This window comes from Prionailurus viverrinus, chromosome B3 (assembly GCF_022837055.1).
Source record: "Prionailurus viverrinus isolate Anna chromosome B3, UM_Priviv_1.0, whole genome shotgun sequence".
In the NCBI taxonomy this organism is placed as follows: domain Eukaryota; kingdom Metazoa; phylum Chordata; class Mammalia; order Carnivora; family Felidae; genus Prionailurus; species Prionailurus viverrinus.
In genome coordinates this window covers 59,923,663-59,939,692 of record NC_062566.1, presented here as the reverse complement: position 1 = coordinate 59,939,692, position 16,030 = coordinate 59,923,663, and the positions used below count along the sequence as shown (strand labels likewise).

Sequence of the window (16,030 nt, the reverse complement as noted above, 5' to 3'; positions counted from 1 at the left end):
TATTATATACCAGTTTTACTCCAGATAATGATTTCATTTCAGGACTTTTGTTACTAAAAGGTCCGGAGTCTGATAGGTTGAGAACAACTTGGGTAGAATCACGATGTTTCCTAAGATTGATGTCAACACAGAAAAGAGCCAGCACAAAGAAATCTTTTTATTACTATAATTTATCGTAATTAAAAAAACTTCGCACTGTTACGTAAAGCGGGTTCAGGCACAGAGCTCCGACTGCCTCCGGCCGGAACGGTTACGCCCCCACTCAGCGGCGCTCCTAAGCAGTCCTGGCGGAGACTCCACCCGGAACTTTGGCGCCGTGACGCAGGTTTCCGGCGGGCTTCTTAGAGCGCCGAACAGCGTTGGGCCCAAGGACCATGAGAGGGCCGGAGTCGGGTCCCGAACCTACGATGGAAGGGGACGTGTTGGACACCCTGGAGGCGCTGGGGTGAGTATTCCCAGGGACGCCCTCCCCTGAAAACGTAAAGCTCTCCCTCCGTTTGGCCGCTGGGGTCTCCTCCCCGTGGGCCTCTGCTGGGCGCGGGCAGCTGGGTGGAGGCCTTCCCAGCCGCGCTCCCGCCGGCGCCGACGGAGTTAAGAGGGAGGCGGGAGAGAAATCCGTTTGAGGGGTGGAGCGGGGCCGGCGAGCTGGGTCGCGTGGCCCCCTCTTCCAAACTCTTGGCCCCGAAACTGCGCAGCCGGTCCCCGCGGCGTTGGCGCGGAGCATCCAGGTTAGCGCCAGCCTCGCCGAGGAGCGTGTCCCTGCGCCGCGGCTGGTATTTTTGTTGACGTAGTGGTCGCGCCCCGGGGCGATGGGTGCTGGAACCCCAACTGCGGCTGGGGACTGTGGTCCCTGCGATGTACAACCTGTGGCTTAATTAGGGTTCGGGAGCGAATCTCCTGCTTCCTTGACCGGAGAAAGTGTCCTTAAGTTGGTGTGGGTCCATTCATTCTACCGTTTCATCCGTTCGTTTAACATACGGCCGTGGTGTTAATACATATTAATTAACGCATGTTTATGCGCTAAGGCAGAGGAAAAAGACCGTTTTCAGATTACTAGTAGCTCACATAGTTGGGGCTACAAAGAGTCTACTGGAATTTACAATTCAGGATGCTAAGTGCCATGAGAACTCCTAGAATGATGTTAATGCTTTGAAGCACGGGGATCATGAGGTGCAAAGTCTCCCTCAGCCTCATCCTGTTTTTACTCCCAGCTGTTGTCCGTATCCCAAACTATCTTGTCGCGTGTATTTATCCTCTCTCGCAGTGCCCCCACCTCCTCCCGCTCCAGGAAGTCAGGCGCCTTACCTGTCTTGTTCCCAGCAACGTCCTACAGTGGCGGCCTGTACAATAAATTATGGTTCGATGAATGGGTAAATGAAAAAAAGTTCAAGGAAGAGAATGCACAGAGATAGAGATAGGGCCAGATAGTTGGGAGTCAAAAAATACTCCTTACTTAAATTTAGAGATTGGGACCATCTGCGCAGTTGTTTGCCCTGCCACGTGCTGGAGTTTCTTGAATGGGATAGGCTGTGTCTTTGCAGTTCTATTGTGAAGCTTGAAACCCCCACCCACTTTATTATTATTTTTTTTTTCTAAAACTGCACTTGCTCTTCTGTCAGTTGCTTCATTTGGACCCCAATAATACCTACTTGACAATGTTACAGATCGGAACAAATGTTTGTCAAATGAAAGAACTGAGTCAGATTATTTAAGGGGTATTTTTACTCTGTGAAATCTCTTGGAAATTTTCACTTAATTTGGTTACAGAAGTAGCCAAAACAAGAAGTTAAAATACTTACTAGGAGTGTGTAGGCCCCAAATAGTTTGAGATCCTGAGTACTCCAGATAAAAATAGTATGATTATGTAAATAGTTAATGAAAAAGAGAAAGTCAGTGCTTTTTTTCTCTTCCTTCATTCTTTTAATTGTGCCTATTATAGGTGTTTTGAAAAATTAAGTTTGCTATAACCTTGACTTTTATGAAGGAAAACTAGTTTCAGATTATTCAATATGGAAAATAAAACAGTTTACGTATGTTAGAACTGATTTTTCCTGGAATATGTGAGGACATGATTTTGAAGTTTGAGTTTTCTTACAATGATAATGAAATACAGAAAACAGTTTTTACTTAAAATATGTGTTGTAATTGAGCACTAGGTTTTAAAATATCCGTGTAGGGGCGCCTGGGTGGCGCAGCCGGTTAAGCGTCCGACTTCAGCCAGGTCACGATCTCGCGGTCTGTGAGTTCGAGCCCCGCGTCGGGCTCTGGGCTGATGGCTCGGAGCCTGGAGCCTGTTTCCAATTCTGTGTCTCCCTCTCTCTCTGCCCCTCCCCCGTTCATGCTTTGTCTCTCTCTGTCCCCAAAATAAATAAACGTTGAAAAAAAAAATTTTAAATATCCGTGTAGTTTGTGAATACCACATTTTCTGTTGTGATTAAAACACTGAGGGTATCAGTGAAAGTACTTTATCAAGTAAAATTAGAAATTAAAGGGAGGAATTAAAAGGGAAAATCTATGTGAAAGAACAGTTTGGTGATATACTGAAAACTGGGTAGGAATAACTGTTTCCTCATGAGTTCAAGCTCATGATTTCAGAGTTCTTTTTTAGTTTTGACAGTCTGATTTTGTACAGTAGATTCTCAGCCCTGGTTGTACATCAGAATCATGTATGGAGCTTGTGAAATAAAACGTTCCAGGCTGTTATGTACCAGACTGACTGGATCATGATCTTCCAGGGTGCATACAGGCATGCATATTTTGAAAAAGCTTCACAGCTTATTTGAGAATCACCATTATGGAAGGGGGTTTATTTCAAATGTTTACTGGTCACAACTCTGTGTTGCACCTTGTTCTGAGAAGTCGGTGGTGAGCAAAATAGAATTGAGCCCTGTCCGGGTGGGCAGTCTAGTGGAGAAACAGATGTGATCACACAAACGTGATAAACTGTGTTAAATGCTTTAAAGGACAAAAAGGGTGGCATAACATGACAGGAGGACCTATGTAAGGGCAGGACAGGAGCAGGACAGGAGTAAGCTAGGTGAAGTTGGATGGGAAAGGAGAACAAGGGTGTCCTTAAAGCGAGAACAAAATAATGGAAGACCCTGAAGTGGAAAGAAGCTTGCTGTATTGTTTGGAGGGCAAGATTGAAGGGCCAAGATAGTGGAAAATTGGATTGAAGAGTTAGGTGAGGACCAAGGCATGCAACACTTTTTAGGCTGTGTTCTGGATTTTGTTCTTTGTCGTAACAGCAGTGGGGCATGATTGAAGGATTTTAAATAAAAAGGGGAGAGAACAGATGTCCAGTTTCAAGAGTTACCTCAGTAAGGTGGAGAATGGATGGGAGAATTTAGTTAATAGTCAAGACAAGAAGTGATGGGTGCTTTGTGGAAGTGGATATGGAAAGAAGTGCACTGCAGAACTTAGTGGTTGCTTGGATATTGGAGCTGAAGAACATGATGGTATCAATGACTCATTTCTTCAGTAAGTATTTATTGAACCAAAATGAAAGGATGCACCTTGGAATCTAAATTGGACAGGGAAGAAAATGAAGACAGCAGAGAGCTAGTCAATACAGAGATTATGGAGGGACCAATGGAATGGAGGTAGAGATGAGATCCAAGAATAGTTGTCAGTGAGTGGTCAAAAGGGCAAGCCCAAGGATAGGTAGTAGGTTGTGGTTGAATTAATGATTTTGCAGGTGGAGTGGTTCCCAGTGATGGTAAGGTCTAAGGGGTGGCTCACTGACATGAAGTGGCAAAGGTCAGAAAAGACAAAGTTCAGGAATTAGAGCTGAGGTTATTGTATAGGGTATACATACAGATCAATGGCAGAAATAGGGATGGAGAGGAAAACTGAGAGCAGGGAATTTTGGAGAGTGTCCAAACAATTAATAGGTGAAAACCACAAGAGAAAGAGGGTGGCAAATCTGACTGGCCTGAACCTAGAGAGACCAGGAATATTTATAAGATGATGGGGAAGCAGTGATACGGATGCTGTTTGGGGAAGCAAAAAGGACAGAAACCTTACCATCTGCTCCTGAAGAACTTCAGAGAGTAAAATCACCAAAGCTAGAGGTGGCAGGGATAATCTTTCTGAGAAGAGAGGGACAATCTAGGAGAGTTGTTGTTCATGGATGAAACCTAGTGTAAGAGTCTGGGATGCAGGAAGTGGAGAGCTGGATTAGAGGCAAGCCAGTAGGGTGTGTAAATGATAGGGGGAAGGAAAGGTCTCATACTGTATATGTTGGCTGATGGAAAAGAGAAAGTAAATTAGGCAGTGGCTGTGTATTTGTGGAGGTTTGCCGATGGCCTTAATGGACTTGAAGATTTGGATCACCCAGATTGAAGCAGGGCCAGACCAGCAACTGTGGGGAAGTCTAGGCTTAGGGGAGGTGTCCCCAGTGTTTGGAATAATAGCACTTTCTTAATTACATAAAAATACATAGAAAAAACTAAGAGCATATAATAATCCCTATCGTATAGGATATTGTGGCAATTAAATGAGGTAATTAAATTAAATACATAAAGCACACAGCACTGGCCTACCATAAGAGCAGTTTGTGGTATTACTACTAAAACTGTGATTATTATTAGTCAGTTTGGTTAAATGCACTTTTTCTTGTTTTTATTTTTTACCTCATGTGATGAGCTGAGGCATTGAGATTTATGGTTTTTTTTCTCTTCTAAATTATTTTTGATGATTTAAAAAGTTTTAATTGAATTTTATAAGTGGCATATCAGTTAAAAATAATTTATCACCAATGATATGAATTAATTAAATTTATTTAAGAGTTTATGATTATTTCTTTACTGCAGAAGTGAAAGCAAGTAGGGGGAAAGAAGATGTTTACTATTCAGTCTCACTAAGAGGCACTGTAAGATCTGGAGGAAAGGTAACATATGGAGGAACCAGTCTTGCCTATAGGAACAGGGGCAGTGGTCTAGTCCTAGCTCTGCCTTTACTTGGCTGCATCACCTGGCCAGGTTATTTGCTTAGTTTCCTTATTAGTATAGACAGAAGTGTGACTTCATGTGGAGTGTGTGGGTTCAAATCTGGATTTAAATCCTAGAGTCATCACCTAGTTCTGATCCTATAGAATTGAGATAATGCTGACTCCAAAGCATTACTGTAAAGGCTAAATTATTTATGAATAAATATAATTATCAATATCTGTACCGTATATCTATCTATGTTTGCCCATTACTGTGCCTAGCCTGCTACTGAAGGCAGGTACCTTAACCTCATTAGGCCTTACTTTTTAAATTTTTATTTGGGGTGGGGAGGGGCAGAGAGAAGAGAGAAAGAGAGAGTCTTGAGCAGACTCTGTGCACATTGTGGAACCTGATGCAGGGCTTGATCCCATGACCCTGAGATCTTGACCTGAGCCGAAATCAAGAGTGAGATGCCCAACGGACTGAGCTACCCAGGTGTCCAAAGCCTTAATTTCTTACTTGCAAAATGGGGATTTGAAAATACCTTCATGAGCTCTGACCAGAGAATTCAGAGAAAAAGATGCGCAAATGGCCTTTAAACATATGAAAAGATGTACAGCCTTGCTTTTAAGAGAAATGTAAATTAAAACTATATTGAGATACCAGATGGTCAAAAATCTGAATGTTTGACAACTTTGGTGAGTTGTGTGGGAATGGGTACTCTTACACCTTGATGGTACAGCCCCTGTAGAGGAATATTTAATAATATCTAGCAAAGTTAGATATCCATTTACCCTTTGACCCAACAGTCTGACCTCTAGAAATCTATCGCAGGTAAAAACTGACAAAAATTTGCTAAATTTTTCTTCTCTCTCTCTTTTTTTTTAATGTTTATTTTTGAGAGAGAGAGAGAGAGAGAGCTAGAGAGCCAGTGCAAGTGGGGGAGAGGCAGACAGAGCAGGACACAGGATTCCAAGTGGGCTCTGTGCATTAACAGCAGCGAGCCCTATGTGAGGCTTGAACTCATGAACTGTGAAATCATGACCTGAGCTGAAGTCAGATGCTCAACCGACTGAGCCACCCAGATGCACCCCAAATTTTTTCTGTTAGCACAATACTACAAATAACCCAAATGTCCTTAACTGGGGGCCTAGTACTCCTTACAGTGGAGTACTATATAACTGTAAAATAATTGGGCAGTGTCTCTGCTGATCTCCAGTACAGTTGACCCTTTAACAACATGGATTTGAACTGTATGGGTCCTCGTGTACATGGACTTTTTTCAAAAAAATATATGTATAATACTGTAAAACTCCTATGATTTTTTTTTAGCTTGCTTTATTGTAAGAATATGTATGTGATACATAATAACATACCAAGTACGTGTTAGTTGGCTTTTTATATTATTAGTAAAGCTTCCAGTTAGCAGTAGGCTATTAGTAGTTATGTTTTTCAGGAGTCCAAAGTTATATGCAGGGTTAGGATTGGCACCCCTAAATCCTTGTTTTTGGGTCTGCTATATATGTAAATGTATGTGTATGAGTGTGTATGTGTTTAAAGCAAGGAATAGGACAGTGTGTAGTAGACTGCCTTTACCTAAAAAAGTATATATACGTTTATATTTTAAAACATTATGGAATGACCACCCCTAATAAACATGCACAGGAAGGAAGGAACAGAGTAGAGGGAACAAGATTAAGATTGCAAGCTAAGTTTGTTGAATATTCCTGGTTTTCTAAATTAGACTTTGAAATAATGTACACGTTTTACATAATTATAAAGCAAAAGTAAATAAAATGAAATCAAAGCAAGAAAAATTGCTGAAAATTGAAAGCAAAATGAAACAAATGTTTACCAGTATATGGAGTAGATGGTTTCATCCCATGGAAAGGGATTGTTTTTTCCTACATCCTTACTGGAATATATTCTTTTTTTTTAAAGCTTATTTATTTATTTTTAATTTTTTTTATTTATTATTTTTGAGAGAGTGAGCAGGGAAGGAGCAGAGAGAGAGAGAATCCGAAGCTGGCTCTGTGCTGACAGCAGAGAGCCTGATGGGGGCTGCAACTCATGAACCATGAGATCATGACCTGAGCCAAAGCCAGCCGCTTAACTGACTGAGCCACCCAAGTGCCCTTAGTTTGTTTGTTTGTTTGTTTGTTTATTTATTTATTTATTTATTTATTTTTAAATTTTTTTTCAACGTTTATTTATTTTTGGGACAGAGAGAGACAGAGCATGAACGGGGGAGGGGCAGAGAGAGAGGGAGACACAGAATCGGAAACAGGCTCCAGGCTCTGAGCCATCAGCCCAGAGCCTGACGCGGGGCTCGAACTCACGGACCGCGAGATCGTGACCTGGCTGAAGTCGGACGCTTAACCGACTGCGCCACCCAGGCGCCCCTATTTATTTATTTTGAGGTGGACAGAGAGAGAGCATGCGCGAGTGTGAAAGGGGGAGAGAGAGAATCCCAAGCAGACTCTGTACCAGCAGCACTGAGCCTGATGTGGGGCTTGAACTCACTGAGGTCACGACCTGAGCCAGAACCAAGAGTTGGACGCTTAACTGACTGAGCCACTCAGGTGCCCCTTAATAGAATATATTCTAAAGATAAAAATTGTTTTCAGTAATTTTATTGTTAGTTATTTGATTTTCCCATTCTGAAGCTATCTGTAAATCTATTTTTATGTGTAGTAGGATTCTGTAAATGTCATTACAAACCAGAATTTCATTCTGAGAGATAATAGAAATGTAAAACAGAATAAGTAAATATCCTACAATTCTAAATTTGAATTAGAAATAGCAATGTGAACTCCTGATGTAATTTCTCTTAAAAAGATGCATATACAATGACTTACCTTTAGTATCAGATTGTGTACTCTTAAGTATGATTAAAAAGAATCAGGGCTTTTTGGAGAAATGGCCAATTACAGGTATAGGGCAGGAACATCTTGTCATAGAAAGCAAGGAAAGAATTCAGAGAATACAGGGAATAAAAGGATTCCGTGGCCAATATGAATGGGCTCCCACTAAGCAGAGGTAGGACAATTTAAGTATCCATACATGCATGCATACATACATACATACATACATACATACATAAGTGGCAGTGGATTAAATTTAAATATGTTAAAATCTAAAAGTTTATAATGGAAAAAAAATAATTGCAGGAAGAACAATAAAAGTAGAAAACTGGTATATAATTCAATGAAGTTAATATATAAAATTAGAAAATTTTAGGTTTATTCAAATACATTTTGTAGCAGTGTTTAAAAGTACAAAATTATAAAATAAATGGTTTAGGTTAAAATGATCTCATACGTAGGTCCTTTTCAGTTTTAATTTTTTAATTTAAAATTTGCATCTGGGTGTCTGGGTGACTCAGTCAGTTAAATTTCTGACTTCTGCTCAGGTCATGGTGTCAAGGTTAGTGAGTTCGAGTCCTGCCTTGGATGAGCCCCGCTTCTCCCCCTCCCCCTCCCCCTCCCCCCTCCCTCTCCCTCTCCCTGTCTCCATCTCTCTGCGCTTTGTGGGATTCTGTGTTTCTGCCCCTCACTCACTTGGGCTCTCTCAAAAAATAAAATAAAATTTGTGTCTGTTCTTTTTTTGCTAAATTTTTTTTTTGCTTATTTTGTAACTAGTATATGGTTATTAGACTGCTCTATTTGACTTTGTGTTAGTTGTAATATTTATCTTAAAATTGGTTAATAATGTTACTAAAACATGATAAAATGTTGACAAAAAGCCAAATGCCAATTAAATAGGGCAGAAATTGGCAAACCATGTCTATAACAGACCTAATAGTAATTTTAGGCTTTGCTGACCATACTGTCAACTCTGCAGTTGCAACATGAAAGCAGCCAGAGATAGTTTGTAAATGGATACATTTATTGGCTGTGTTCCAGTAAAACTTTATTTATAAAAATAGGCCCCAGGCCTTGATATATACAGTACTACCAGTTTGGGTTTTTTTTTTTTTTTTTTTTTTTTTTTTTTTACACCTTTTACGTCTTTCTTTCTAGGTACAAGGGACCACTGTTAGAAGAGCAAGCCCTTACCAAGGCAGCAGAGGGTGGACTGTCTTCGCCTGAATTTTCAGAGCTCTGTGTTTGGTTAGGCTCTCAGATAAAATCATTGTGCAACTTGGAAGAAAGTATCACTTCAGCTGGTATTGCCATTGTATTTTGTTTTTCTGTAGTAGTAAAATGAAATGATGGCTTATGATTTATAGTTTTACCTGCAATGTGCCTGCAAAGAAAAATCAGTAACATTATGAAGAACTGCAGCATGTGAAACTGAATACCTTTGGGTTAAATTTTATAGTAATTCAAAATTGGTTCTTAAATTTATGTAAGATTATAAACAACAACTGTTTACGATCTTAACCTTAGTATCATTCTTCAGAGAAAGTAGAGTCTGAATTTGATTATTTAAAAGGTTAAAATTTTGAATATTGCTTACTTTGAATTTAGGTTTTGTTTTTGTTGTTAAGGTACATGTAATTCCTAATTTAAATTGAATTACCATGCCTGTAATTCAGGACATGGATTCACGTAGAAATACTTCTCTAAAAAACTCCTGTGCTAGATCAGAAATGTTTGTTTAATTTGTTACTGTCTTGGTAACTGGAGTCCTTGTGGCTCTTTGGTGGAATTTCAGATAGCAAATTAAAATGAAAAATAAAAAATTATTGAGCACTTGATAGGGTACAAAGTAACCTTCTCTTCTGGAGCTGTCCTTTTAAATTGTTTTCCTTTCTTGACAAATCCAGTAGAATTCCCTTGAAGCAAAGTAAAATTAGCTGAATTGAAAACATGTGGCACAAATTCATACATCGTTAGATTATGAAAGAAAGATAAGCAATGAAGCTCAAATGATTGCATTTTTTATCTGAATCCATAGAAATACAATAGAAATACATCATTTGCTGTGAAGCCAGTTATTATAGTCACAGTAACACTTTCGGTATTTCATTTACTGACGTAAAATAGTTCCAGTTTATCTGCTTTTGTGGAAAGTCCATTGGAAAACAGGGATTGAAATATAAAAATACTTATGTCATGATTAGATACTTAAGTTCTTAAATTTAAGTGTTCCTTTTTTTATGTAGGAATTGATTATCTATACCTAAGCATGGGGGTGTCACACATGTAAGGATTTTACGTCAAATTGAAAAATTTTAATTAAGTATAAAATTGAAATCAACTAGCGGTAGATTTTATAGTTTCAGATTATATTGTAAAATGTTCGGTAAGTGTTTTATGGTTTTTCTTTTTTAAAGGGAGAGATGATCTAGAAAGCTTCCAGCTTGAGATAAGTGGGTTTTTAAAAGAAATGGCATGTCCGTATTCTGTACTCATATCAGGAGATATTAAGGACCGTTTAAAAAAGAAGGATGACTGTTTGAAGCTTCTGTGTAAGTTATCTTTCTTTGAACATTTAAACTCATGTGTTTGATGTGGTTTTTGTTACGTTCAAGATTTAGAAATTTGATAAATGAAGTTTTGGACATTTTGTATGTTAAAAAGATTTTAATATTTGACTTAAAATATGAAGCTGACTTAGCAATACTTACATAAATGTATAAATTCTAATGTGCTGAGATTTCTAACACTTAAGGTTTATTTGGCCATTGTAGAATGCTGTGTTTGTGATTTACATACTGTTTTAGTTTTTTCTTCATGTAATTCATCACTCAGCATTTATACCTAAATGAATAGGTTGGTCATTTAGAGCCCTGTTTATTCTTAAAACTCTGAAACTAGGCAGTGAAGTGCATTATTAGATCTTGTTTTTAGTGCTAGGCATTGAATGAGAGTTGGTTCAAAAATATTTACTGATCTATTATTAAACTGGAAACTGCTCTAGGCACTAGGGTTATATCAGTTTTTAAAACGATTGTGCCCTCTGGCCATTTGAATTCTAGTGAGTGTTACCTGTTTTTGTCAGGGGTGAGTTTGGAATATAGATTACCCTATATCCAAACAGTTACCACAACTAATCCATTTATTTGTATTCGGGTCCTTTAAACATTTTAAAAATTCAGTTAATTTCATGCTGTTTTCAAAGTTCTGCAGACAATGGTCATTTGAAAGAATTTTTCTAGCATCTGTTATTGAAGATTTCTGTTATTTCAGGTTCTACCATTTATAAAAAACTCCATGTGATATATTCCTCATAGGCTGTAGTGTTTGTTTAATTGGCACAGAAATCATAAGTGTTAAGTGGTGGTGATAGAAGTGTTGACATTTGAATTGCCTTGTGTGGGTTGCAGGGGATAAAAATTATGTCCCCCCCCCCTCCCCCGCCTCCCAACACCCTTTTCTTATACTGTTTCCCCATCTTCCTCCCATTCAGTAGGAGTCACTGATTTAAGGAACCATTGTTAGTGATGGGAGAGCACAGTAACCCTTGGGGACAGAAAGGAAGCTGAGAAGCCTTGGCCCAGAGGAACATGGGCGCTCTGTCAGTGAGAACTGTGTGCTCCATTGTGTTTCCCTTTTTGCCTTATCTGCTGAAAATCTGAACAATAATAGCAATACAGGTTTCTGGTACAAGTAAAAATAAGGAGGTAAAAGAGAAATTGGTATAATTTTTTCTGATGATGAAAACGTATGCCTGGAAGATGGGGCAAAACAGAATTCGTGTTAAACAGGTACAGTATCAGTTAGGGAAGAAAAAAATGTTTTTGAGTTGGGTGATGGTTGCCTACCAGTGCAAATATACTTAATGCTGTTGTATGTTTATAAATGGCATGGTAAATTTTATGTTATGTGTTTAAAATTATATGTTCATCATAGAATTCTTACAAAGTATAGAGAATTGTTAAGAAGAAAATCATTGATAATCTCACTCCTCAGAATCATCAATTGTTTTTGGTGTTATTTTCTTTTCCTTCTCTTTTTCCTTTTTACACACACATGTAAGTAAGATTAAGAGCCTATCGTAGATGAAGCTCCTTGTCTTCCTCCTTCTCATTTAATGTATTGTGAGCATTTCCCCATCACTTAATATTTTTTTGGAAAGAATAATTTAAATGGCTACAGAGCATTCTATGCTATGGACATAACATTTTTGTACAATGGGTGTTTAGATTCTTTTCTATTTTTAATTCATTGTTCATGTTTTTGGCTACTGTTACTTAAAGATTATAAACATTTAAAAATAAACTCTAGGTATGTATTACCATATTTTGTTCCAGAGTTGTTAAACCAGTTCACAGTCTTACCGCCATCTCTTCTGTCTTTGTCTTGACTCTGTGTTTAAAACATAATGATGCAGTAAGTCTCTTCATACTTTTCTTGCAGTGTTTGCAACATGTATAAAACAAAAAGGGCCAGAGTCCTTAGTATGTGAAGAGCTTTCATAAATCCAGAAGAAAAAGATAAAAACTCAGTGGAAAAATGCATAAAGTATGAAAGAAATGAAGTGGCACTCCACAGAAAAAAGTTTTTAAAAAATTGCTTCTAATCATGAAAAGATGTATCACTCAAAGAGTTACAAAAATAAAATGACAGGATACCATTTTTCACTTAACAGACAAGTAAATAACAAAAATTAAAAAAAATGTGATGATACAAGTTTGGGGGAATATGCATCCTCATATACTGTTAGGCATTAAAATGTGAGAGAATAACTGTTAGAATAGTTTTTTATTTTATTTATTTTATATATTTTATTTCACTTAATTATTTGAGGGCAAATTCTCAATATCACAATTAAAATTCACCTACCTTTTAACTCGGAAATCCCGTAACTAGGAATACATATTTATTTCCCTAAGTGTACACAGATATATGAAAAGGGTGTTCATTATGGCATTATTCATAGTAGTTAAATAGAAATGGTATATCTTTGCAGTGATGCCACTATATAGCCATTAGATTGAAAATAGATCAAATGTGATGGTATGGAATGATTTCTGAGATGTATTGGTAAGTTTTAAAAATATATACGGATATGTGCAGTACACTCATTTATATAAAAGAAACAAAAGCATGTAGATGGTAGATATGCATTCTCAATGTACATACACATATGCCTAAAATGATATCCCAGACATTAATGTTGATTGCCTTTGGAGAAGGGGAATCTGAAGATCTGTGGTGGGAAGAAGACTTTTCACTGTATTGTTTACCATCTGCATGGATTAGCCTTTTAAATACTAGACTGAACTCTTGTTTGTAGTATTACGTAGAGCACGTTCCCACAGAACAAAGGCAGACCAGCTTAGATTCTGTCCAGAGTACACATTTTTGAAGAACTGGTGATCTGTTTGAATGAAGTTTTGAAATCAGAGGGACCTTGGCATAGTCTTCATAAGTACAGTTTGATACATACTGTCTTAACTTTTTGTGAGCTCCTTAGACTATCATGTGTAGATTGCAGGGAAAAGTCTTTAAATCAGTGACTCTCAATCCTGCCTGCCCATGAGAATCACCTTGGGTCTAACATCATACGCATACTTAACTCCTACTGGTTCAGAATCTGCTGGTTCAGAATCTTTGAGGGTGGGAGATGTTGTGTGTTCATTTCCAGACCACTGCAGTAAAGTGAATATCACAGTAAAGCAAATCAAATTAATTTTTTGGTTTCCCAGTAATATATATTGGGTTACCCCAGTAAATATAAAAGTTACATTTACAGTATACTGCAGTTTTTTTAAGTGTGCAGTAGCATTATGTCTGAAAAAAACCCAATGTACGTTAATTAAAAAATACTTTATTCCAAAAAAATGCCAGCTATCATTCAACTTTCAGTAAGTTGTAATCTTTTGCTGCTAGAGGGTCTTGACTCTATATGCCAATGGTCTCTGATCGATCATGTTGGTGGTTGCTCAGGGTTGGGGTGGCTGTGGCAATTGCTTAAAACAAGGCAACAGCGAAGTGTGCTGCATGAGTGGACTCTTTTACAAACATTTTCTCTATAAAATGCGATGCTGTTTGATAGCATTTTGCCCACAGTAGAACTTCTTTCAAAATTGGAGTCCATCTTCTCAAACCCTGCTGCTTTATCAACTAAATTTATGGAATATTCTAAATCTCTTATTGTCATTTCAACAATCTTCACAGTATTTCACCATGGGAAGATTCCATCTCAAGTTATCATTTTCTTATCCATCTCGTCATCTGTTGCGGTTTGTCATGAGATTGTAGCAGTTCAGTCACATCTTCAGTTCTGCTTCTAGTTCCCTTGCTGTTCCCACGACATCTGCAGTCTTCAGCCTTCAAAGCCATCCATGAGGTTCAGAGTCACCTTTTTCCAGACTCCCGTTAATGTTGGTATTTTGATCTCTTTCCTTGAATCATAAATGTTCTTAATGACATCTAGAGTAACGAATCCTTTCCAGAAGGTTTTCAATTTACTTTGCCTGGATCATCAGAGGAATCACTATGGCAGCTGTAGCCTTAAGGATTATATTTCATAAATAGTAAGACTTAAAAGTCACAATTACTCCTTGATCTGTGGGCTGCAGAATGGATATTGTGTCAGCAGACGTGAAAACAGCATTAATCTCATTGTACATTTCTACGAGAGCCCTTGGGTGCATTGTCCATGAGCAGTCGTATTTTGAAGGAAATCTTTTCTTTTGAATAGTAGGTCTCAACAGTGGGCTTAAAATAGTCAATAAACCATGCTGTAAATGGATGTGCTTTCACCCAGGTTTTGTTGTTCTATTCATACAGCACGGGCACAGTAGGTGTAGCATAGTTCTTAAGGGTCCTACGATTTTTACAGTGGTAAATGAGCATTGGCTTCAAGTCCCCAACTGCATTAGCCCCTAACAAGAGGATCAGCCTGTCCTTTGAAGCCAGGTATTGATTTCTCTCTAACTACGAAAAATCCTACATAGCATCTTTCAATAGAAGGCTGTTTCATCTGCACTGAAAATCTGTTGTTTAGTGTAGCCACCTTCATTAATTGTCTTAGCTACGTCTTCTAGATAGATATCCAGGGTAGCTTCCTGCAACTTCTATATCACACTTGTTGCTTCACCTTGTACTTCATGCTGTGGAGACACCTTTTTTCCTTAAACTTCATGAATCAACCTCTGCTAGCTTCAAATTTAAAACTTCTTTTCTGCAGATTCTTCACCTTTGTTAGCCTTCATAGAATTGAAGGGCATTAGGGCCTTGCTCTGGATTAGATTGGCTTAAGGAATGTTGTAGCTGGGTTTGATCTTCTATTCACACCACTAAAATTTTCTCCATATCAGCAGTCAGGCTGTTGCACCTTCTTATTCGTGTGTTCACTGGAGTAGCAGTTTTTTAATCTCCTTCAAAAATTACCAAAATGAGGGGGACGGACGCCTTGGTAGCTCAGTTAAGCATCCAACTCTTAATTTTGGCTCAGGTCATGATCTCACAGTTCAGTTCATGAGAGTAAGCTCCGCGCTGTCAGTGCCAAGCCCGCTTGGGATTCTTTTTCTCCTTCCCTCTCTGGCCCCTCCTGTGCCCATGCCTCCTCCTTCTCCCTCCCTCCCTCTGTCTTTCCCTTCACCCCCCCCCCCCAAATAAATAATAAGCTTAAAAAAAAAAAAAGTACCAAAATGTGACGCAGGATACAAAGTGACCAATGTTGGAAAAATGGCAATGGCACTGATAGACTTGTTCAGCACAGAGTTGCCACAAACCCTCAATTTGTAAAAACGCAATCGTTTGTGAAGGTGCAGTAAAACTACTTTTAAACAGTTTCTCAGATATTTCTCAGGTGAAGTTGAAACTACTGTATTGTGGGGTGTGTAGGTAGTATGTGTGCATAACTTTATTTATTTAAAAAAATTTTTAGCATTTATTTTTGAGAGACAGAGACAGAGACAGAGCCAGAACGTGAGTGGGGGAGGGCCAGAGAAAGAGGGAGACAGAATCCTAAGCAGGCTTGGATGTCAGCTGTGCTGACAGCTCATTGCCTGATGCGGGGCTCAAACCCACAGACCGCGAGATCATGACCTGAGCTGAAGTCAGATGCTTCACTGACTGAGCCACCTAGGTACCCCTGTGTGCGCGTGACTTTAAACAAAAACAAAATTCAGTATTTTAAATTTTTTTTTTTTTTCAACGTTTATTTATTTTTGGGACAGAGAGAGACAGAGCATGAAA

General features: G+C 38.6%; 1 protein-coding gene across 1 annotated transcript in view; it reads left to right on the top strand.

Annotated features, from left to right (window-relative positions):
* Positions 1 to 322: 322 nt before the first annotated feature.
* The window catches only part of FAM98B (family with sequence similarity 98 member B), a 36,734-nt gene continuing 21,026 nt past the window's right edge, over positions 323 to 16,030 (top strand). The window contains exons 1-3 of the mRNA XM_047862148.1: positions 323 to 445; positions 8,954 to 9,099; positions 10,213 to 10,347. Coding sequence (XP_047718104.1) covers positions 375 to 445; positions 8,954 to 9,099; positions 10,213 to 10,347 — 352 coding nt within the window. The 5' untranslated portion in view covers positions 323 to 374. The remainder of the gene's footprint in view (positions 446 to 8,953; positions 9,100 to 10,212; positions 10,348 to 16,030) is intronic.